Raw genomic sequence first — 23,627 nt, 5'->3', positions numbered from 1 at the left:
TATAGCTTTAGTGCTCTGTGAACTAGTCCAACTAATCCAAAAAACTTAGTAAGGTATTACTCTGTAAGACTAATTTACTTAATAGTTATGAATTTACTTAAATTATGAAAACTTAAAACTAATCTTACAATATTCAACCTTCATGAAAATTACCTTTTGTTTTGAACTATTTGGACTTTTGACTACCCAGGTATATTCCTATAAGTAGCATGTGCCAGCACCAAGTCACAACTTACTTCTCCTCAGAGGAAAAGGTGGACCAATGAAGGTGCAGCACAGAGGACACCTATGCTTATGACCTGTATCTGTCCAAAGGGTTTCATTTACTCTTGTCCAGCCTTCTCAGAGCAACCACAAGAAACTGGCTATTGACCAATTTACCTCAGTAAGTATTTCCACTGAATCCAATTCCAGCTGTCACCCCTTTCTTCCTAATCTGGGGACAGAAGGCAATAGCTAGCTGGACTTCTTTGCTTCTTCTAGAAGTTGCCACTGCCTCCAAAATGGGATGACACAAGCTAATACTGGGGCTCATGGTTAGCCACTGGTAGAAAGTGGCTGACATGTGTCATGCAGTATGACAAACAGGGGCAGCAGGTCTGAAGGAAATGGAAGGGAGCTCAGGTCACCCAGTCCAACCCTCTCAATTTTACAGATGAGGAAAATGAGGCCCACTGACATTTAGTGACTTGTCCACATTGATTGGCAGAGGTAGTTATTTGAATTTAGGCCCCATTCACTGTCTTTTCCAGGCACCATGACCTAATTCAACAGTTTGTGTAGTGGGTGGGGACAAGTAACCACTGGAGCAAGATTATGTTTTACTAAGAGCTCTCTGTAGACACAGCTGGTGATCTTAGACCCATATCCCCATCCTCTCCAAAGCCATAAACATAACAAAGCCACCTGAAATGCAGGAAAAAAAATGCCACATATTTTAGTTTATTCTTGGCAAATACTATGAAAGTAATCTAAAGATTCTCTAAATTGGTGATTTCTTGCTTTTGAAATCCTTCACAAAGAGTCAAATCTCGATGATGTAAAGATGGTTTTATAGTCTTCAGGGATTTCAAAAAGTGCTCCTGACTCACTGTGGTTGCTTCCAGTCCGTTTTCTTCTAGAGCCAGCAAAGCAGCCTGTAAAAATAAAACCCCATAAAGTTAACTTTTATCTTTTGTAACCTATAACAAGAAATTCAGAACAATTCCTGGAATAAACACTCAAAACTTAATTGCATATAAATACTATGTAAGTTGAATTCCCTATGTGTGATGCTTCTGTGTTATGGTCTCACTTTTTTCAGGGAGGGGAGATGGGGAAGATTGTACTTTTACTATGTAGGTAGGCTTGAAGATACAAATAATAAAAGGAAGTAAGGGAAAATAAGTATGTGTGTGTGTGTGTGTGAGTGATCACTAGGAGAAGTGGTCTTACCTATGTAAGAGGAGTTGAATGACAGAATCAGACAGGAGTCGTTATTCCACTGCAGTCACACAGGCAAGTGTGTCTGCAGTGAACACACAAAAGGAACTGACAGTAAATTTGGTTAAACAACAATAAAGTGGGAAGAATAGAGGCAGATGTTAAGAGCAGATAGGGCCTTAACAGAACAAAAGTACAAGTTAAGTTTGCTGTGAAGAGCTACTGTAAACCAAGAAAATGATCTGACACGACCACTAATTTTTAAAAAAAATTAAAATACTTAGAATAACACATTCCATCTTCCTAACATTTTGTGAGATGGTCTCTCCCAAACTTTATAAGGCTCAATTTAATACTTGTAGGTATTTATACTATCATTAAAACAAAATTAACATTCCTATTTCAAGAAATTAAATCATTTTAAAAGTTCTTTTAAATGTCATAATGTAGGAAAACTAAATGCCAGAACTGAATTTAAATGGGGTTACTATCTTTTTTATTACTGCACTGAGCTAGTAGATGGCAACTGAGGAGAATAACAATGGGGATAAAGCTTGACTAAGCAGAGTTTTTTCTTTAGGCAACCTATGCTATTCCAGCTTGTCTTCTAAATCCTTAAAAAGGATGGATGCCATCACCAAGGTTTGTGTGGGCCACAATTCCACCTCAATCCAACCCCCTTCTATTATCAGGGAAAGTATCTTGAGCAAGAGGAGAAGAATATGGTGAATAAGCAATAAGGTAAGACTGAGGAAGATAGTGGTTCCTTTTTCTGGAAGTATCAAGCAAAGAGATATAGGACAAACTGTCAAACTTTGTTCTTAGGTATTTAGAGACAGGTGGATTACAATAGATGGTTTGAAACAACTCATTATACCACACTGAATAACAGGTTTACTCACTGATTATCAAATAAAACTTACTTCCTTGCAGAGATTTCCAAGGTCAGCTCCAGAGAAAAAACAGGTTTTTGCTGCTAAGTTTTCTAAACACACATCAGGACCTAGAGGTGTATTTTTTGTGCAGATTTTCAAAATACAAAGTCTGTCCTAGGGTAGAGGTAAAAAATACAAAAATATTAACTTCCTTAAAGAACACACATATTTAACCGTTCGACTATAAGCAAAGAGAAATGACATTGTTTACATTAATAATTTTAATAGGTAACACTTATGTGGCACATGAAGATTTTCAAAGGGCTTGACATATATGAATTTCATTTGATTCTCATAACAACCCTGTGAAGTAAGCACCATTAATATCTCCATTTTATAGATGAGGTGACTGAGGCTGAGAGATGGTAAATGACTTGGCCAGGGTCACATAGTTGGTTAAGAATGAGATCGGACTCAAACCCAGGTCTTTCCCGATTTGGGTCCAACACTTTCTCCACTCCACCATGGTGTCTTGATGGAGAATTCATTTATAAAAAGTGAATTCCAATGTTAATGCTTCATATTACTTAATTTACATGTAAAAAATGTATTTAAAACTCAGCACTGGAATGTATTTAACTTTAAAAAACCCTAATTCTTAATTGAACAAAGCTTCTTCTCTACTTTTTTAGAGAATAAAGTATCCCACAAGGCAAGGCAGAGATAAATTAGTCTGTCACAGGATGAATGCTATGTAATCAATGTAATAAAAATCAAATGCAATTTTTCATTCTTTTAAAAAAATTGATTTTAAAAATCATTATCCCTCAAATTATACACCTCCCAATTCACTCAGTTATACAAATAATAAAAACTAAGCAAAAATCAATGGATAATGCAACTACACCTTAGCCTATCAACCATTCTGAATAAATAGTTCTCCTCCCACCTGACTTTTCTAGAGAGAGAAAGCTGAGTTTCAGCTGTTGTTCAGGATCGAGACTGGTTCATGTAATTAGCACCAAATGAGATAACATACATAAAGCGCTTTGTAAACCTTTAACATACATATCCCGCTTTTCCGAATTTTTTAACATTTGTCATTTCTTTTTCTCTGGGTCATTTCTTTTTTAAAAAATTAATTTGCTTTTAGTTTTCAACATTTACTTCCATAAGTTCTAAATTTCTCCCACCTCCCTCCCCATGACAGCATGAAATCTGATATAGACTCTACACATACATTCCTATTAAATACATTTTCACATTAGTCATATTGCATACAAGAATTATAATGAATGGCAGAAACCATGAGAAAGAAAACAAAACAAAACAGGAAAGAAAATAGTCTGCTTTGGGGCAGCCAGGTAGCACAGTGAGTAAGAGCACCGGCTCCAGTGTCGGGATGACATGTGGATCGAATCTGGGCTCAGACACTTATTACCCACCCAGAAATACTTGGCCCTGTGACCTTGAGCAAGTTACTTAACCCCGATTGCTTTAAAAAAAATAGAAAAAAAAGAAAATAGTCTGCTTCACTCGGCATTCAGACTCCATAGTTCTTTCTCTGGATGTGGATGGCATTTTCCATCATGAGTCCTTTGGAACTGTTTTAGGTCTTTGCATTGCTGAGAAGGGCTAAGTCTATCAAAATCAGTCACTGCACACTGTGGCTGTTACAGTGTACAATGTTCTCCTGTCTCTGCTCCCTTCACTCAGCATCAGTTCATATAAGTCTTTCCAGGATTTTCTGAAGTCTGCCTGTTCATCATTTCTTATAGCAAAACAGTATTCCATTACATTCATATATCACAACTTGTTCAGTCATTCCCCAATTGATGGGCATCCCCTTGATTTCCAGTTCTTGACTACCACAAAAAGAGCTGCCATAAATATTTTTGTACATGTGGGTCCTTTTCCCATTTGTATGATCTCTTTGGGATACAGACCTAGAAGTGGTATTGCTGGGTCAAAGGGTATGCACATTTTTATAGCCCTTTGAGAACAGTTCCAAATTGCTCTCCAGAATAGTTGGATCAGCTCACAGCTTTTTGGGTCACTTCTTAAAACACAATAGTACTCCATTACATTCATATTACAATGTGCTCAGACATATTCCAATGAATGGGCATCCATTTAAAGAGGTTTTTTCCTCCTACCACACTAAGTGTTGCTATGGATATTTTGACATATATGAGACCTTTTTTCTGTCACTGACCTCCCTTTGGGGTATGTGCTCAGTGGTGTGTCAGTTCAGAATACAAGCAAATTAGGGTTTTTTTCCAAATAATTCTAAATGATCTTCCAGAATGGCCAGATCAATTCACATTAGAGGTCCTATCTTTTCATACCTCTCCAACTTCATTTCAGCCTCTTCATTTTTGCCCATTTGACGGATGGGATGTTTGTTCACTTGCTGATCTAGTCTGTTCCACTTATCTGCTCTGCTCTTACACTTATTAACCAGTACTTGACTAATTTTGATATTACTGGAAACCTGGAAATGCAATGGCCCCCCCTCAATCCTATTTTTTTCTGCACTTTCAAAATTCTAGACCTCTGGTTTCTTCATGTGACTTCTGTAGTGAATTATTTGGCATTTATTCTCTAAATACTTCTATATGAACTTGTCTTCCCCTTAAGAGTATTAACTCTGGGTAAGTAGGGTGTATCATTCATTGTATCTGTATCTCTTGCACCTCACACAGTGCCTGACACATTGGAAGTACTTAATGCTTGTTGACTTGTTTGATTTTGCCCTTTAAATTTTACTTTGCTTTTTAAGCCCTCCTTCATTAACCAAGGAAGGCCTATTCCAGGAAAAAGAACTCTCTTGCCTTTTTCAGCATTTAATGTCAGAGTAAGTAAAGTCTCTGTTACCTGGGAATATTTCTAGGGCAAAGGATTAATTAGTTTGTATCCTGGAGCAAATCACTGAATTTCATTAGGTCCTAATTTCCTCACCTATAAAACATGGAAGTGGTTGAGTCCATATTATCCCCAAGGACCTGTTAGTGCCAACATTCCTCTATTCTACAGTTCTCTCATTCTAGTTGCAAAATACTAAGTCAGTGGTTGCTGCAAGACTAGAAGAAGATGATGCCTCTACCCATGTGCTTGGATCTCTTTGACAAGACAAACAATGACAGAAAAACCAACAGAGGCAGAACAAAATATGGCCTGAGACAAGGCTAGGTGTAGATCAGGCCTGTACAACCTGTAGCCCGTGGGCCACATGCCAAAGGATTTTGGGTGGTCCAAGAGGACAGTTTCCTCTACATTTTTCACGGGCTGCCTGAAATCGGCCACAGGTTGTACAGGCCTGCAGTAGAGTAAGACCTCATACACAATTACAGAGGCAAAAATATTTGGAATCCAGTTTGTTGTATACACATACACATACACATACACATACACAGACATAATCTACCTTCTGGTCTGGAGGTGGAATATAAATAAGTTTGTCTAGTCTTCCAGGTCGTAATAAGGCATCATCTAATACATCTGGTCGGTTTGTTGCAGCAATTATCATGACATTTTGATTAAAAACCTCATGAAACTCTAGCTGAAAGAAAAGACACGTACACAGATGAAAGTCACCAAATTTTAAAACACATACACATGTAAAATGGAGTATATTAGAAGAAAGAAGGATCCTGGAAGAACCAGGTAAATAGTAAGAAAAAAATTACACTTGGAAACATCACATAAGATTTCAATGGTTATATAAGCAAGAGCACTAACATGATGCCCAAAGACCTGGATTTGAATCCCACCTCTGCTCCTTTATCTTAGTTATGGAAATTCAGGCACTTCAGTTCTCTCACCTATAAAATAGTGGTAACACTACTTGTTCTACCTACATCACAGGACTATTATAAGGGAATAAATATGTTACTAATGCCTTAATAGTATAAGTAGAATAATGGAATAATCAACCAATAAGCATTTATTAAGCACCTACTATATGCCAACCACCATGCTAAGAATCAGAATAAAATACAAAAGGAAGCATAAGGTTCAAGATTTATCCTGGAGAAGTTAGACATGAAATGAATGAAAACACTGTAGTCAAAGTAACTGCAAGGCTGCCTTGTGTAAAAGAGAAGAGATCGTCTCTACTACCCCAAATAGCAGAACTAGGCCTCCTAGGAGGTGGAAAGGTACAAGATGACAGATTTCAGAAAAAGTTCTTCCTTTTACTGGGTCAACCCTATGGAACTGGCCATTCTGAGAAGTAATGAGTTCTCAGTCACTGGAGGGGTCTTTAAGCAGAAGCTAGGTGATCATCCATCAAGGATATTAAAAAAAAGTTACACTAAATGACTTCAAACTCTAAGATCCCATAACTAAAAGATTCTGCGAGGCTCTCCTTCCCTTTAAAAACAATAACAACTACAACCCAAAACTGTTTATATAAGACCACAGACCAGAACTCCAGAGTCCAGCAGTCTGGGGCAAAGGCTCCTTTCTGAAGAGTGGGAACTAAAAACAGCAGGAATCTATCTCCTAACTAGATAATAAAAATATCTTGCATTAACATAGCACTCTATGCTTATAATTAACAACCCATTTTCTTCACAACAATCCAGAGAAGTAGGCACCAGGAATATTGTCTGCATTTTACAGATGAAGAAACACAAGTTAAAGAGTTAGCTATTTGTCCAAGAAACTGAACCTGGGTCTTCAGATTCCAAGTTCAGATCTCTCTCCTCTATCCTGTGCTGACTCCCCTAACAGTTTACACAGCACTTTCTGCTTCTAAACTTTCAAAAAAAAGCAAAGGTCTAATTAGACTGAACCAATATAATATGTTGTAAAATCTTCCCCTACCATTCTAGCAGAATTACAATCCATGTCACATTTTATGTAAAAACAGATGTGGCCAAACTGAACAGTTAATTACTTTATTATTTTTATATGATGAATCCAGCATAGGAAAGGCTTTATATATATGTATACACACACACAATACCTCATTTTCTCTCTGCTCCTCAGAGTTATCCTGTAACCTCAATTTATTTCCTCTTCTTTCTATTGTCTTGAGTCCAACCCCATCCAATTCATTGAGGAGGACAGAAAGAACTCTCTCCTGAATACCATTTTCAGTTTTGTTGATGGATCGGGATCCCAAGATTGAATCAATTTCATCCAAAAATACAATTGCTGGAGTATTAGCTCTTGCTTGTCGAAAAACCTATCACAAAAGAAAACAATTACATTTATTAAGATGTATTTTACAAAGTTACCTGAAATAAAGGGGGAAAATGATGTAAAAGTAAAGTTGTAGGAAAAAAAAAACCACCACAGATAACATACCTGAGCCAAGACTTTTTCTGAATCACCAACAAAAGATGAGAAGAGATCAGCTGCACTTACAGATGCAAAAGAGCAATGACAGCTTGTGGCCACAGCTCTCACTAGTGTGGTTTTAGCACATCCTGGGGGTCCATAAAGGAGAATACCTTTAGGTGGATTGAGGCCCATCCTCACAAATTCCCGAGGGAATTTCAAAGGCCATTCAACACTCTACAAATAAACCCCCCCCCCAAGAGCAGTTTAGCATAAAACAGTAAGACAACAATACATTTAAAAACAATTCAAATGTATATTTAAAGGTATTAGGACCCAAACCTTTAGTGCATGAAAAGATTTCATTGTTTATAATTTCTCATAGTGGAAAGAACACTAATTCTGGAATGAGTCTCATTCAACAAGCTTCTGTGCTTAACCATCTGCCAGGCTCTGTGCTAAGTGCTAGGGATATAAAGGTAAATTCAATCCTTGCTTCCAAGGAGCTAACAACCTAATGGGCAAGACAGTCAGCAAATAATAGTATACACACTTAAAACATGAAGCGTAAATGGAAGGAAATCTCAGAGGAAAGAGACTGGAGTGGAGAAGGAAGAAAAGGAGAAGAAAGCAAGAAAGGCCTCCTGGCAGAAGGTGAGATATGAGCTGAGGCTTAAAAGGGAGTCTTAGGAGCCCAATGTAATGAAAGAGCCTGCCAGGAATAAGGGTCAGTCATTGAAAATGCAGAGCTGGGACATGGAGTTATGATGTATAAACAATGTTAAGTAGGCCAACGGTGCTAGAAGTTAAGTAAAACTTGAAGACTACTAAAAATAAAATTGGGGGAAAAAAACCTTAAGATTGCAAAGGTTGTGAAAAGCTTTAAATGCTAGAGTGAACATTTTATATTTGATGTTGGTGGTAGTAAAAGAAAGCTACTGCAGTTTTCTTAGTAGGGCAAAACATGGCTTTAGGACCTGTGCTTTAGGAAAATCACTTTGGAAACAGAATGGAAGATGAACCCATTTGGGAAGAGGTTTGAGGCAGGGAGACCAATGAGAAGGCCAATTCATATTTCAGGGCAGGTAATCAAGGCCTTTATAAAGGTGATGGCTGTGTGAAAGGAGAGAAGGGAACATATACCAGAGATGTTGTGAAGGTAGATTTGACAAGATCAGACAACAGGATGGATTTTCGGAGAGCGAGAGTTCAAAATGACACTGACATTGAGAGCTTAGGTGATTGGAAGAATGATGGTGCCCTCAATAAAAATAGGGGAGTTTGGAAGAAGATAATGAATTCTGTTTTGTGTATACTGAGTGAGATGCCCATATGCCTATGTCCTGTTTGAAATATTCAAAAAATAGCTGGTGATAAGGAGTAGAGCTCAGGAGAGAATGAGGCATGGATAGAGAGCTATGGGAATATGCATAGAGATGACATGGTACCATGGGAGCTCATATTACCAAGTGAGACAGAATAGAGGGAAAAGAAGAGAGAGCCTAGCATAGAGCAGTGGAGGACACTCACGGTCTGCGTTCAAATACTACCTTTGATAATTACTAATTATTAACTGTGTGACCTTGAGCAAGACCCTTAATCTCTCTTGGCCTTAGTTTCCTCATTTGTAAAATAAGGCTGAACTACATGGTCCCAGAGGTCCCTTTCAGCTAAAAATCTATGATCCTTTTTAGGAACCATTTAAATTTGTTTCTACTCTTTATTCATTATAAGTGAAATACCAATAGTTTTTCCTATCTTAAAATGATTCTGCGTTTTACCTGCTTTAATTTTAACTTCACATCTTCAAGGCCACCAATTTGCTCCCAGCTAACTGGCTTAACATCTGTTAGTCCAATGAAACTTCGATAGGAAGAAGGCTGAATCTTTTTAAAGGCTTCAAAGAAATCTGCTGCATCAATCACAGGATTTTCAGAATTCTGTGGGGGGGAAAGGCACAACCAGAAGTCAAGGGTTAGGTCTAGCATAATAAACAATCTTTTGTAAGTCCCTACTGAAACTTTCCTGAACAGAAAACTACTGTGTAATTGTCAAATCTAGTGAAGCAGTCATGGTTATCATGTACTAGTGTTTACTATTTTTGTATTTCTGTAATTATTCAAGCACTGTCCTCTTATATCTTGTCCCTAATCCATTTTTAAGAAAATCAAGAAAAATGTGCCACCCACAACAAATTTCTACCTCCCCCTTTTTTCCTACTAAAAAAATAAAACTGCCTTTTAGCAAAGACTTCCTGAGATCTTAAAAAATGCCAGTTTTTATAATCTGGCAATTCCTACTGTATTTCTGCAGTGACTTCATATTTCCATCAGAAGACACTTTACATAAAGCTAGATAAGCATTATTGGTGCCACTAACAACAACGGGCAAACCATAAAGGTAACAGCATCCAGTTGCATGATGTCACGAACACGTTTAGATCCTTGCCAACTTGTCTCTCCCCCATGTCATCTTTCTCCCTTTCCCCTCTACCTCAGCTGCTCTTCAGTCTGATCAGCAATGAACTGTGGTAACTGCCCTTAATAAGGCATTTATTTAAGCTCCCAATCCATTACCAACCTCATGAAGTGACACTTGGGCAGCTGCTCAATCCTCCTTTCCCTGGACCAAAAAGATGCTTAAGTTCCCAACCTGAAACTTTAAGGACAGGAAATTCTACTTAAATATAAGACAATTGATTGTGCTTGCTCTCTTCTTACAAATCCCTAGCACTTCATACATGAAATCTTCACTGAAATTTCTTTGAATGCTTTTTTCCTCATCTTTATTCACAACAGATCAAGACTCAACTCAGACTCAACTCAATTCAACCCCTTCCCCTCCACTTTATGAGTTAAAATGCCAGGGTATGGAAATTATACAAATAGAATATTTTTCAAAATTTAGGGTGAAATACTATTTTCATTTTATAACTCATATCAGAGAAAAATAGTTCAAAGTGAAAGAGCATTATTTCTTTTAGAGTTAGAGAGAAACTTTGATATCATCTAGTCAATTCTTCCACTTTATCAGTCAGGAAGTTGAGGGCCAGAGGGGTGAAATCCCTTGTCCAGAGCCACACAGCCTGATGGGGCAGGGCTGGGGCCAGCACCCAGGTCAGCTGACTCTGGGTCCAGTGCTCTCTCTCAACTATATTCCATACTGACACAAACTCACAGAATTCCCAGTCTGATAAGCCACAACCTTGTTACTTTTTTCAGTGACTCTGAGATTCAAATGTTACTTACACATAGCATTGACTCTACAATCAATTGTGTTGAACACTCACTAGCACACTAAGGTGTAACAACTCATGTCTTTATTTTAAAATAAATGTCAGAAGTGTTTAATGACAGATTTAATCCTGGGGACATTTCTCTCCAATGAAGACTCAGGTATAAAGAAAGCTGAGACCCACTACCAGAAGCTTTATGAATAGTTTTAAAAAGGTGGGGGGGTGGGGGGAAGAGATAGAAAAAAGAGGAACATTAAAGAGGAAAACAAAAATAGGCAGGTCTTAGCCAAGCTAAGATTTTATTTATTTCAAAGCCCCTAATCTGGGACAATTCAAGTATTTGCCCAAATAGGACACCAACATAGCCAGTTGACTGAATACTTTGTAAATCTTAAAGCATTATACAAATGCAAGTTATTATAATAATTGACTCACTTTAGCTACCTACTCACAAACATACTACTAGGGTATGGAGAGAGTGTAAGAAAATAACTCAAACAATTCTAGATAACCAACTTGAGAACACTAATGCCATCACCCCAGGGAGAAGTAAAGGCTCCGACTTTCTTAGTGTACCTGGCCAGGAACTAGGCACTGTAACAAGTCTTTGTGTTTACATCTTTAAATGACTTCCTCCTATCACCCAGTATTCTGGGGGAAAAAAACAGACCTTGCATAGAGGTGAAGGCAATGTGCTACAGAAAAAAAGGGAAGGAAGAAAAGAGAGGGAGCTCTGCTAGCTCTTTCCTTGGTGTGATAAGACCACTTTTTCCTGATCACCCATGACTGGACCAGTTGAACTTTCTCTGACCAGCCCTTAAAACACGATCCACTAGAAAGTGTTGGAACCTTAGCCAGGTTCTCATAAGCCACTTGCTTCAAATAGCCTAGAAGAAGCAAATCCTCTCCCATGCTTATAGTATTAACAACTGGGATGGCAGAGGCTATTATAGTCATTAATTTTAACTCCAAGTGATTTATGTGCTTCTACTGTGCTGCTACTCTGGGAAGGCCACTATAAAAACTGGGCCCTTCTGTATTTTCCTTAGCCCCACGACAGGCAGCTACTCTAGGAACTAGCCAGCAAACAGCAGTCATAAATGGAATAAAGGAAAGCTTCCCACATACTTCTTTCTGTCCCACTGATATTTCATTCTCTATTACTCTTCTAATAATAGCTAGCACTTACATAGCTTTTTGCAAAGTGATTGATACACCTCATCTAACACTTAACATAAGTCTGAGAAAAAGGTGTTATTATTATCCCCATTTTATAGATGGAGAAAGGGAGACTGAGTGAGTTTAAGTGATTTGCCCAGGATCACATAAATATCTAAGGCAGGATTTGAACTTTGTTCTTCCTGACTCCAAGAAAAACACTTTAACCCCTAGGGCTGCCAAATCTAGACACTGTTTCCTTAAAGAAAAAGGGGCCTTCTTGAAGGTATTCAAAAACTGCTAGAAATAGAAATGAACACTACTTATTCACTAATGCAGATGGTAAAAGGAGGGACTGGAAAAATGATTGGAAGTCACACTGGTTGATGCATGGTATGTTGTGATGAAGAGGCCAAAATTCAGTATGAATAAATGAATAAAAAGGCATTTTTAAGCACTATGTGGATTAAAAAAAAAAAAGACAGAAAAAGACAATTCTTGTTCTCAAGGAGCTTATATTCTATTTCAGAAAGGGAAGTTGAACAAGTCTGGGGAGAAGTGGAGTAGAGAAGAGAAGATGAAAGCAAATGTCAAGCCCAGGTTCCCATTCTCCTTCCCCAGACCTAGTTATAAATCTCTCTGAGACCTCTCCTCTCCTACAACCACCCCTCTCAGCACCAAGTGGACCAAGTTTATGGTCAGTTTCAATTCAGTGATGTGACCATCTGTTATACAGGCCCAAAATTTAGGTCAAGTTTTGTGTTTCAGCTATGAGGAAAACCCAAACTAGCTGGAAAATGTTTTATAGAAAGTGAGAAAGAAAATAAATGAACAATGGAAATTTGAAAAATGTGAAGCTCTGCCTGCCTAGTTGTTACACTTTAGAATAGCTACCAAAAAATTTTAAAATTTTGACACATTCAACCCATCTGCCTCCAAGCAGAACCGAATGCTTCCTCCCCATCTGATTCAATTCCTGGAAAATGTGTGGCACTGCTGAAAAGGCATTACTTTTACACAACTGTAAAGTTTACTCTAAACACTCTAACATCCAGCATTTATCTCCCATTATTCTGTATAAATCTTGTATATTTATAGTGGTTTGAATGTTTTTTCTCCCTTCAGAATGTGAATTCCTTGAGAGGGGAGGAACTATGTTTATGCCTTTCTCGATATGATGAGCACAGTGCCTCACACGCAGCATTTTTTTAAAAATGTTCGTTGATTAACTAGTATTAAAGACCTTCAAAGTTACCCTTAAAAATTCTTTTTTACCCCCCAATCAGCTGCCAAATTCTATGGATTCTATCTTCAGAGCATCTCTCATACCCACCCCATTCTCTCCTCTGACAGTCACCACCTTGGTCAATGCCCTCACACTCAGGTATAGACTACTGCAATAGCCTGCTGGTGGGTCTTCCTGCCTCAAGGCTCCCTCTCCTCCAATGCACCATCCACTTGGTTGTGAAACCTAGCTTCCTCAAGCACAGCAGATCCGACCATGATCCCTATTGCTGCCAAGGTCATATATAAAAGCTTCTTTATGCTAGAACTTTCCCTCTGTTGATTATTTCCAATTTATCCCAAATATATCTTGTTTGTACATGGCTCTCTGTATGTTTTCTCCCCCATTACACTGTAAGCTCCATGAGAGTAAGGAATATTTTTGCCCCGTTTCTAGGCACAGTGCCTAGCATGCAGTAGGTGTTTAATAAGTGCTTGCTGAATAACTAAAGTCTACAGTAAAAAAGGCTCCATCACTCAAGTAACTTCATACCTTACCAGTGTGATGCATTGCCTGCATAGCAGCCTCTTGGCAGAGCGCTGTCAGATCAGCTCCAACGTAGCCAGTTGTCATTTCTGCCAAGTGAAGCAGATCCACATTACTGGAGACTGGCATCTTGGAAGTGATCACTTGCAGAATATCTTTCCTTTGCTTCAGCGTGGGAGTCCCAATGATGATCTAAAGTAAAACAAACCCCCACAAATTGAAGTCTTCATATAGTTTTTGAAGTTAAAGCTTTCCTATTTTCTCACATAATTTTTTGGCAGTTCAAATTAATAGGCATTTTAGCACTCACTACAAAGAATGTCAAAAACTGGACAGTTTAAAAAAAAAGAATTGGACAGTTCTAATCCTCCCAGAAAACCATTAGCTGAAAATTTTGCAAATGAGATTGTGACAGGCATTCTATGTAGTAGGGCAGCTAGCTGGCACAGTGGATAGAGTGCTGGGTCTGAGGTCAGGAACACTCATCTTCCTGAGTTCAAATCTGGCCTCAGACACTTACTAGCTGTGTGACTCTGGACAAGTCCCTTAACCCTGTTTGCCTCAGTTTCTTCATCTGTAAAATAAAGACATGGCAAGTCACTCCAGTATCTTTCCAAAGAAAATCTCAAATAGGGTCACAAAAGAGTTGGACACTACTGAAAACGAATGAACAATAAATTCTGGGTAGTAGGGTGGTAGAAACTTAACTCAGACTCTTTGTTGTTGTTCAGTTAAATGTTCTTTAAAAGTCCTTTAAAACTAACAAAAATTCCTAAATACAAAGGCTCATGATGAAAATTTTTTTCTTAAAATAAATTTTTGCTGCTATTTTTGTCTCTTAAATTTCTATCCTTACTGGCTCAGGGTATTATCTCCTATAACAAAGAATTTGCTAGCAACAGTTCTAAAAAGTTTCCCCATAGAATGGGAAACCAAAAGCTGTGTAAGTTAACCGGTACTCGAGGGAATCCAGTTTTAGAAATCCTTCCCTCCTTCCATTAGATGACACACAAATCAAAACATTACATGTCCATAATATATAGCTTTAGACACTGTTGGAAGTACCATCTAATATACAATAAGCTACATTCAAGAGAAAAATATGGAAAGAGAGAATGACAATTTAAAAAAGTAGTGCTGAGTGCATAGATTTAATTTTCAGTAAAGTGATATTAATGAAGAATGAATAGCTGGGAAATGAACAAGACAGCTTTATCTTAATATGATCCTATGCTGTGAGATATATATCACAACTTTAGAGGACCATTCAAACTCCATTAAGGAAATGAGCATTTAATATTGATTAGTAGTCAAAAAAAATACAGGATCTTGGAGTCAGAAAACTTGGCTTTTAGTTCTGATTCTGCCATTTACTATGTGTGACATGGACCTACATTCCTCCTCTTAAAAATGGGGTAACACATTACCTGCCTTGGTTGCCTGCTTTGAGAAAAAACTGGTATGCAATCCTTGCTTAATGGGAACTATTACTTTTGATCTCTCAATACTCCAGTCTCTAAAACTAAATTAGAGAGGAATTGCAGATTAAATATCTAAGGGTAAAATTCTTTTGTACCAGTCCTTGGAAACTGGATTGAAATGGGCAAATACATCCTCATGGCCAGTAAGGGCTCTTCCTTTTAGCAGCAGGCCTAAAAGCTAAGAGGTTAGAATGCTAGCTTTCTTGTCGGGAAGACCAGGGTTCCAATTTTGTCTCAGATACTCACTCACTACTTCAGCAAATTAGTTTCTAATTTTTCATTTGCAAAAACTGGAGATGTTAACAGCAGAACCCAACTGGCAAGATTATGATGACTATTATAAGGATGACTACCACTTTAAGGTCTGCAAAGGAATTTACAGTATCTCTCTGTGAACCCCACAACAGCCTTAAGATGTTGGTGCTATGATTCCCATTTTACAGATTAAAGAGACTGAGGCTGAGAGGGGTTAAGTGACTTGCTCAGGGTTATCCAGCTAAAAGTAGGTAGTTAGGTGGCAGAGCAGCTAAATTTAGGAATACCAGAGTTCAAATGCTACCTTTCCAGTACCATCTTAACCCTCCATTTGCCTCCATTTCTTCATCTGCAAAATACAGCACCTACCTCCCAGAATTGTGAGGATCCAATGAGCAAATAATTGTAAAGTACTCAGCATGTCATGTCTGGCACATATTAAGCACTATATAAATGTTAGCTATTATTACTAAAACTGTCCTAGGCCACCTTTGACCTCGTGTTCTTGATACCAGGTCAGGAACTATCAAATTGGATAAAACAGGCTAAAAAAGCATTATGCAAAACCCTAAAGTGCTGTATGACTGTGAACTATGGTTTCTTTGCTCTAGGGCACCCCCAGTTGAGGAGTCTCCCTCTGCCAGGAAGGCTGGCACCTTCTCCATAACTCAGAGCCCTATAGGGCTGCTCAGCGCACAGAGAGGTCGGGTGACGAGTCCCGGGTGGCACAGCCTCGAACCCAGGCCTGCGCGCCCTCCCTCGGAGCTCTCACCTCACGGTCCAGGCGGCCAGGCCTGCGCAGCGCCGGGTCCAGGGCGTCGGGCCGGTTGGTGGCGGCCACCAGGAGCACGCGACGCTCGCTGCCCACGCCGTCCATCAGAGTGAGCACCTGCGCCACGGCTCTGCTCTCGGGGGCTCCGCGCGAGCCGCCCCGCCGGGGACACAGAGCGTCCAGCTCGTCGATGAAGAGGAGGGCGGGCCCTCGCCGGGCCAGCTCTTGGGCCCGCGCAAACACCCGCCGCAAGTTCTCCTCGGTCTCGCCGGGCCGCGCGCCCTGCAGCTCCGGGCCACTCACAGCCAGCAGCCGGGCACGCGCCTCCCGGGCCACGGCCCTCACCAGCTGCGTCTTACCCACGCCGGGAGGCCCAACGAGCAGGAGCCCTCGGGGAACTGAGACTCCGAGGGCCGCCAGGGAGTGGGCGTGCCGGTGCGGAAGGCACAGGAGCTCCCGCAGCGCGGCGGCCGCCTCGCCCAGCCCACCCAGGGTGGCCTCCGCGGGCGGCTCCGGCGCGGGGGGCACCGAGGGCTCGCCCAGCTCCACGCGGGTGCGCGGCGTGACCAGCCCTGCGGGCTCAGGGCTGGGGTCGCCCCCGAGCACGTGCACGGCGGCCACCGGGCCGGCGGAGCCCGGAGGAGCCGTCAGCACTGAACGCATCCCGACCGGCCGGTTCCGCAGCAGCTCTTCCACCGCCTCCAGGAGCGAGGCCCGGCTCGAGGCTCCGCCCGGAGCTGGCGGCTCCCGCAGCTCGGGCCACACCGTGACGCTCCGAAGAGGCGGGCAGGGCACTGCGCGGAGGCTGCTCAAGCGGATGCTCCGACCTGGATCCCACAGCCCCGTAGCCGCGCCGGGGCTCGCGCATCCCGGGTCAAGCTGCACGAAGCCGTCGGATAAGTCGCGCCGGGGCCAAGCAGTGCAGAGGCAGGAGCCGCCGTCGGGCAGGTTGACTGTAAGTGCGGCGCCCAAGCGGACCCTCAGGGCGCGGAGGGCAGAAGGGCCCAGGCGGCAGCGCTGCGTCCCGCGGTCCCTGGCGTCCGGCGGTAGCAGCTTCAAAAGCGGATCTGCCATGGGGAGCCCCGAGTCCGGGACCATTGCGCCGGGGTTGTCGGAATCAGCATGTAACCTGCATTGCATAGCACTCACTCGGTGGGCCAATCGCGTCCCAGTGTGATGACGTAGTCTTTCCTTCCCTCACCCAGGTCCCCGCCAAAGGGCCGGAAAAAGATGCTGCGCATGCGCCAAACAATTGTCGTGGATTCAGACTGCAAAGCACCCAGAGTCAGTGGGCTTTGATAGCCGAGATCGAGGTAGCCTCTGCTCTGTGGTTGGGTATCATTTACATATGGCTTCTGATTGGTTGTATCACACTTGGCTTCTCCCCGGGTTGTAGGAGCCTCGGTCTGTACGTTTAGAGCTGGAATATGTGATTCAACCAATAAACCGCTTAGGTGGAGCGCTCAGGGGACCGAACCTTGGACCTGTAGTCAGGAAGACCCAAGTTCAAATGCAGCCTGGGACACTGTGTGACCCTGGGCAAGTCATTTAACCTTTCTCTGCCTTATTTACATCCTCTTTAAAAGGGGAAAAATAATAAGACCTATCTCCCAGGGTTGTGAAGGTTAAGTCAGATGATGCTTTCTTTGCAAGCCTTTAAGTGCCATTTAAATAAATGCTAGCCATCATTATTAAGGATTTGTCCATGCTTACTGACATTTACTGTTGTGCCTGTCCCCTGCTACAGTATTCATAGACTACCTCTACTCTTCATTTTAAAAATGAGGAAGCAGAGGCCCAAGAGGTAAAGTGACTTGCCCAAAGTCACACTCCAAACAAGTAGCAGAGAGACAAGTTTGAACCCACTTCTATCAACTCCATGTCTCCGAAGTTTCTCCCCTAGATCTTAAGATGTTGTCATGCCCATGGGAACCCAGAAGTACGATCCTATTCAGCTCATTTCTTTAGCTGAATGCTCAGCAGAGCAAAGGCTCAACAAATGCTTTCTTGATCTCTTCCAACTGCTCACTAGCTCCCATTTGTGTAGCATTTGAAGGGACATTTTGCATATATTATCTTACTTTATCCGAATGCCAACAGTATTATCCCCATTTCATACATCAAAGCTCAGAGGTTAACTTCCCCGGGATCACACAGGTGAGATTTGGCCCCAAGTCTTCAAGTTTCCAAGGCCAGTGCTTTATCAGTACTCCTTAGCCATGTGCAAGGCAAGAAAGGAAAGAAGGAAGAGAAACAGATTCTGTCCTCAAAGACCTTACATTCTAATGTATGTACACAGATAAGTAAGAGAGAGATGGGCACTGGATGATTGAGTTCACTGATTATAGGGAACTTCCAGGAGGAAACTCCCTCCACCAATGGAGATCAGCACCTTCTCTGCAATTTATAATCTCTGAGAGCTGCCTAGGGCATAGAGAGGCAGGATCTCACTCCCAGTATGTTAGATGTAGGAATTGAGCCCAGACCTTCCTAGCCTTGGAGGTCCCCAACCATTACTCCATGCTGCCTGGTAATTCAAAGGAGGAAGGGGCATTAATCATGGGGGTAGGGTGGGACTTTGAAAGAGATAGATGAGGGACTGCATTACAGCCATGAGGGCAGTTTGTGTAGGTGCTGGCTAATGGGTGAAAGAAGTCATTCTGAGGCCAGAGAATGGCTAGTACTCCAGTATGGATGGAGCATAAGAGTCCAGGAAGGGGAGAAATATGAAATAAGACAGCAACGAAAAGGTGTTTAAGCCCGGCAGGGATATAGTTAGAGCTGTGCCTTAGGAAGATCATTTTGGCCCCTATTAATGGAAGTGTGCCCTACAGACCCATCTACCTACAGAGCAGTGAGGAGTAAAATAGATGGAAGATTGAATGCCATCTGATATAGACTTAAGAAAATATAGGTTTAATGTTCTTTTTTCTTCATCATCCAGCAGGTATGTATGTGGATATGACATTGCTAAACGCTAAGCTAGGAACTATAGCTAGAATGCTTTTTATGTGAAAGCTACTGTCTCATTTTTTCACTCTTTACACCCCTGAGGCCCCCTTACAAAGCTAGAGGATTGCTCTTCTGTCTTTACCAGTGTTGACATTTCCTATCCCGTCTAAGTGTTGTCTGTCCATCAAAAAGGATTACAGATAAGTAAGCTCATGAAAACATGCCTTATTTTTTCCATCCTTCTCATTTTATCTCTCCACCTTTATTTCCATTTCCTTCCATGACAACCACATTTATGAAACTAAAAGTCAGGTTACAACAGGGGTTTTTAATCTTTTTTTGTGTCATGGACTTCTTTGACAGTTGGGTAAAACCTCAGAAAAAGATTTTTAAATAATTGAAGGAAATCCTAATTTCACTTAGTTCAGTGAAAATAAAAATTTTGATATATGTGTGTTATTTTATTAAAATAAATTATTTTTCAAATTTTATAATTATTAAAATATAAATGTTTGAATAACAAAATAACTTGATAAATATTTATTTAAATTTATTATTTTAATTGTTAAAATTTATTTTAAAATAAAATGGTTATTTAATATTAATTTTAAAATAATGTCCATTTAAATTTATATCTTTATTAAAATGTATTTTTTCCTATCCAAGTTCATAGACTCTTTGAAATATCTTCACAAACTCCTTGGGAGTCTCTAGACCCCAGCTTAACAACCTCTAAATTTGTGTCATACAGACTTTGGTGCAGCAGCTAGCTGTTTGCTGCATAGGGCTTTGTGACTGAGTCCTTATTCCTGTCCCTAGGCTTTCAGTATCATATATCGCAGTACATGATCAACTTAAGAGTAGGAAGAAGTCCAGGAGATGTAAGTAAGCAACCCATTACCTTCTGTTTTGTTACTCTTTCAAAGAATCAACCAATCACCAAACACCTATTAAATGCCAGGCACTTTATTATTTTGATGAAGAGACAAATTTAAAATAATATCTCTATGCTTAAGGAGTTCACACTCTATTGGGGAATGCAGTATGTACAAATACAAATAGATATCCAGAATAATTATTAATTCAAGAGACTTGAGAATTTGAGGAGAGGAGAAATCAGGAAACATTTTGTATAGAAGGTTGTGCTTGAGTTGTGTGTTGTTGGAAGAGGGGGATTCTATGAAGTGGAGATGAGAAGGAGTGCATGGTGTATATATCAAGCATGGTGTACAGTCAATGCAAAGCTAGGGGATAGGGCTAGGGTGGCAGGAGGTGGAATGCTATCTGTGAGGAACAAAGAAAGGAAGCCAATGGTTATATTTAGCCAAACTCCTCCCTCTCCTCTCAAAACAAAACTCCCTGGCTTTTCCAGTAATGGAATTGTAGGGAAAAGAAACATGACACATTTCTTCTTGGATATGTCAAAATGCTCTCTCTCTCTCTCTCTCTCTCTCTCTCTCTGTCTCTCTCTCTCTCTGTCTCTCTCTCTCTCTCTCTCACTTTCTCACTATTCTTAATTAGAAGAATGGAGGAGGAGGAATAATGTCCAACAAGGTTGGAAACATAGAATGGGGCTGGATTTAATTTGTGAACATTTTCGTCCCTACTAATTACACTAGAAATCTAGAAGCCAGTGCTTTGATAATCCCTTTTAGAGGGAACAGGCCTAGAAAGAACAAACATACCTTTTCAGTATGACATGAAAATGAAACCAGAGACAAACCATGTACCAAACTTTTCCCTCTTTTGGAGGCTAAGGCCATGAATGTTTAAGAGAGCAGTGATGGATTGATGGAGCCAAGATGGCGGCATAGAAGCAGGAAAATTCCCTGAGCTCCCCCCATAAACACCTCAAATACCTATAAAATATTACCCTAAGCAAACTTTAGAGCTACAGAACCTACAAAGTGACAGAGAAATCTCCCACTGAAGGCAGCCTGGCAGGTGGACAGGAAGGGTCCATCAAAGCGCACTGGGAGCAGAGCCCAGCCCTGCATGAGCCCCCAGTTTTAGCCTCAGGTTGGCACGGACCAGTCAGCTGGAGGGACTTCAGTCGAGTGGATCACCAGCAGCTGTGGTGGTTTCCAGAATTATCAACCCATAAATGCCAAAGGCAAACTAAAAGGTCAGTGTGGACTTTGGGAACAGGGGGACTGAGAGTGCAGTCCAGCCTTTGCCCCTGGAGGAAGAAGTGGCTGCTTTAGAGCTCCTGGACTGCAGATCGTAGGGGGGCCGGTATAAGGGGTAATCCCTCTTGCTTTAACCTGCTTGGATCTGGATCACACTTTGGGGTGGAGATCCTGGGGTGTGTGACCAGGTGCCAGAGTGGGTGGAGGCTTCAGAGAGGGCACCCAACTAATGGCTCTGGCAGCTGTGAAAACCCCAGAAATTTGGGACAAAGCTCTCCTCTCTGGAAACAGAGTTCTACTGTGGCAAAAAATTTAAAAGTCAAGTAATTGACTGGCAACATGAGCAAGCAAAGGAAGCAAAGCAAACACAGCAATCTGAATTTGGATTCCTTTTATGGGGACAAAAAGAATCAAAGCATGGAGCAGGAGGAAGACAATGAAGTCAGAACTCCTGCACCAAAAGCTTCCATCAAAAGAATAAGTTGCTTACAGGCCATGAAGGAGCTTAAGGATTTTGAAAGGCAAATAAGAGTAGTGGAGGAAAAATTGGGAAGAGAAATGAGAAGGATGCAAGAAATCAAGATACTATTAAACAGATCCAAACAAATGAAAAAATAGAAGGCAATGTGAAATATCTCAATGGAAAAACTGCTGACTTGGAAAACAGATCCAGGAGAGATAATTTAAAAATTTGTAACTCAAAATCTGGTGGAAATGAATGATGTAAACCAGAAGTTAATAAATCATTTGAAAAAAAAAATAAATAAAAGAAGTAACCATTAAACAACAACAAAAAAAACACTATAGCATTTTAAAATATTCTCTGCAGAAATAAAAACATTTCTAATGTGCTCAAAAAAAAAAAAAACCAAGAATCATCTACCCAGAAAAACTGAGTACAATATTTCAGGGAAAAATATGGTCATTCAATGAAATAGAGGACTTTCGAGCTTTCTTGATGAAAAAACCAAAGTTGAATGGAAAATTTGACATTCAGATACAAGAAACAAGAGAAGCATGAGAAGGTAAACAGGGAAAAGAAATCATAAGGAACTTATCAAAGTTGAACTATTTACATTCCTGATTTTTTTTAAGCAATTGGGGTTAAGTAATTTGCTCAAGTTTACATGGCCAGTTATTTCTGGGTGTGGTGCTAAGTATCAGAGCCTGGATTCGATCCCAGGTCATCCCGACTCTGGGGCCAGTGCTCTTACTCACTGAGCCACCTGGCCGCCCCTTATTTACATTCCTACATGGAAAAAACGATAAGTGTAACTTGTGAAATTTTTCTCAGTATGAGGATAGTTGAAGGGAATATAAATATGTATATATATTATGTATATATTATATATATGTATGTATGTTTATATGTATATGAATATATATATATGTATATGTATATGAATACATATATGAGTGTGTATTTATGTATACAGATATACATAGACAGAGGGCACAGGACCAATTGAACAGGAAGGGATGATTAAAAGGTAAAATTGAGAGGTGAGAGAGGAATATAATGAGAGGAGATGGGGAGAGAAAGAATGGAGTAAATTATCTCATATAGAAGAGGCAAGGGAAAATGGTTACAATGGAGGGGAAGAACAGGAAGGCAAAAGGGTATGGGTCAACCTTACTCTCATTGAATTTGGCTTAGGGAGGGAATGACATACACACTAAATAGGATATCTCGCCCTACAGGAGAGTAGGGGGAAGGGGATGAGAGGGGGTATGATGAAGGGGAGGGTAGATTAGGGGGGAGGGTAGTTAGAAGTACACACTTTTGAAAAGGGACAGGATCCAAGTAGAGAATAGAAAAAGTGGGAGGCAGGATAGGATGGAGGGAAATATAGTCAGTCTTTCACAATATAGCCACTATAGAAATGTTTTGCATAGCTACACATGTACAACCTATCTTGAATTTCTTATCTTCCCAATAAGGGTTGGTAATGAGGGAGTTAGGGAAAGAATCTGGAATTCAAAGTTTTAAAATCAAATGTTTAAAAAATATACTATTTTTTTTTACATGCAACTGGAAAATAAGATATATAGGCACTGGGGGATGGAGATCCATCTTGCCCTACTGGAAAGTTGGAGGAGGGATAGCTATTTGGGGTTGGTGGGTAGGGGAAAGACAGGGAGAGAATTTGTAACTCAAAATCTTGTGGAAATGAATGATGTAAACTAAAATAAACATAAAATTTAATTTAAAAAAGCAGTGATGAAGACTTTAATTAAAGGTAGAACTATGAGGAGAGAAAGTAAGAGATGCATATAATAGACATTTT

At 40.4% G+C, this 23,627-nt stretch overlaps 2 protein-coding genes across 2 annotated transcripts in view; one reads left to right on the top strand and one right to left on the bottom strand.

The window, feature by feature from the left end:
- Positions 1 to 23,627, top strand: part of GATM (glycine amidinotransferase) — a 501,978-nt gene that overhangs the window by 383,939 nt on the left and 94,412 nt on the right. The window lies entirely within an intron of this gene.
- On the bottom strand, positions 915 to 17,356 carry AFG2B (AFG2 AAA ATPase homolog B). The gene is made up of 8 exons (XM_069105949.1): positions 16,259 to 17,356; positions 13,757 to 13,942; positions 9,368 to 9,526; positions 7,614 to 7,823; positions 7,270 to 7,491; positions 5,725 to 5,859; positions 2,346 to 2,471; positions 915 to 1,136 (listed from the first exon to the last, which is right to left on the bottom strand). The coding sequence occupies exons 1-8, from the start codon at positions 17,354 to 17,356 to the stop codon at positions 972 to 974; spliced, it is 2,301 nt and encodes a 766-aa protein (XP_068962050.1). The 3' UTR covers positions 915 to 971.

Source organism: Petaurus breviceps, unplaced genomic scaffold (assembly GCF_028583685.1).
Source record: "Petaurus breviceps papuanus isolate PSGF00001 unplaced genomic scaffold, PetGlider_PUasm1.0 77, whole genome shotgun sequence".
Lineage (NCBI taxonomy): Eukaryota > Metazoa > Chordata > Mammalia > Diprotodontia > Petauridae > Petaurus > Petaurus breviceps.
This window is presented reverse-complemented; position numbering and strand designations above follow the sequence as displayed.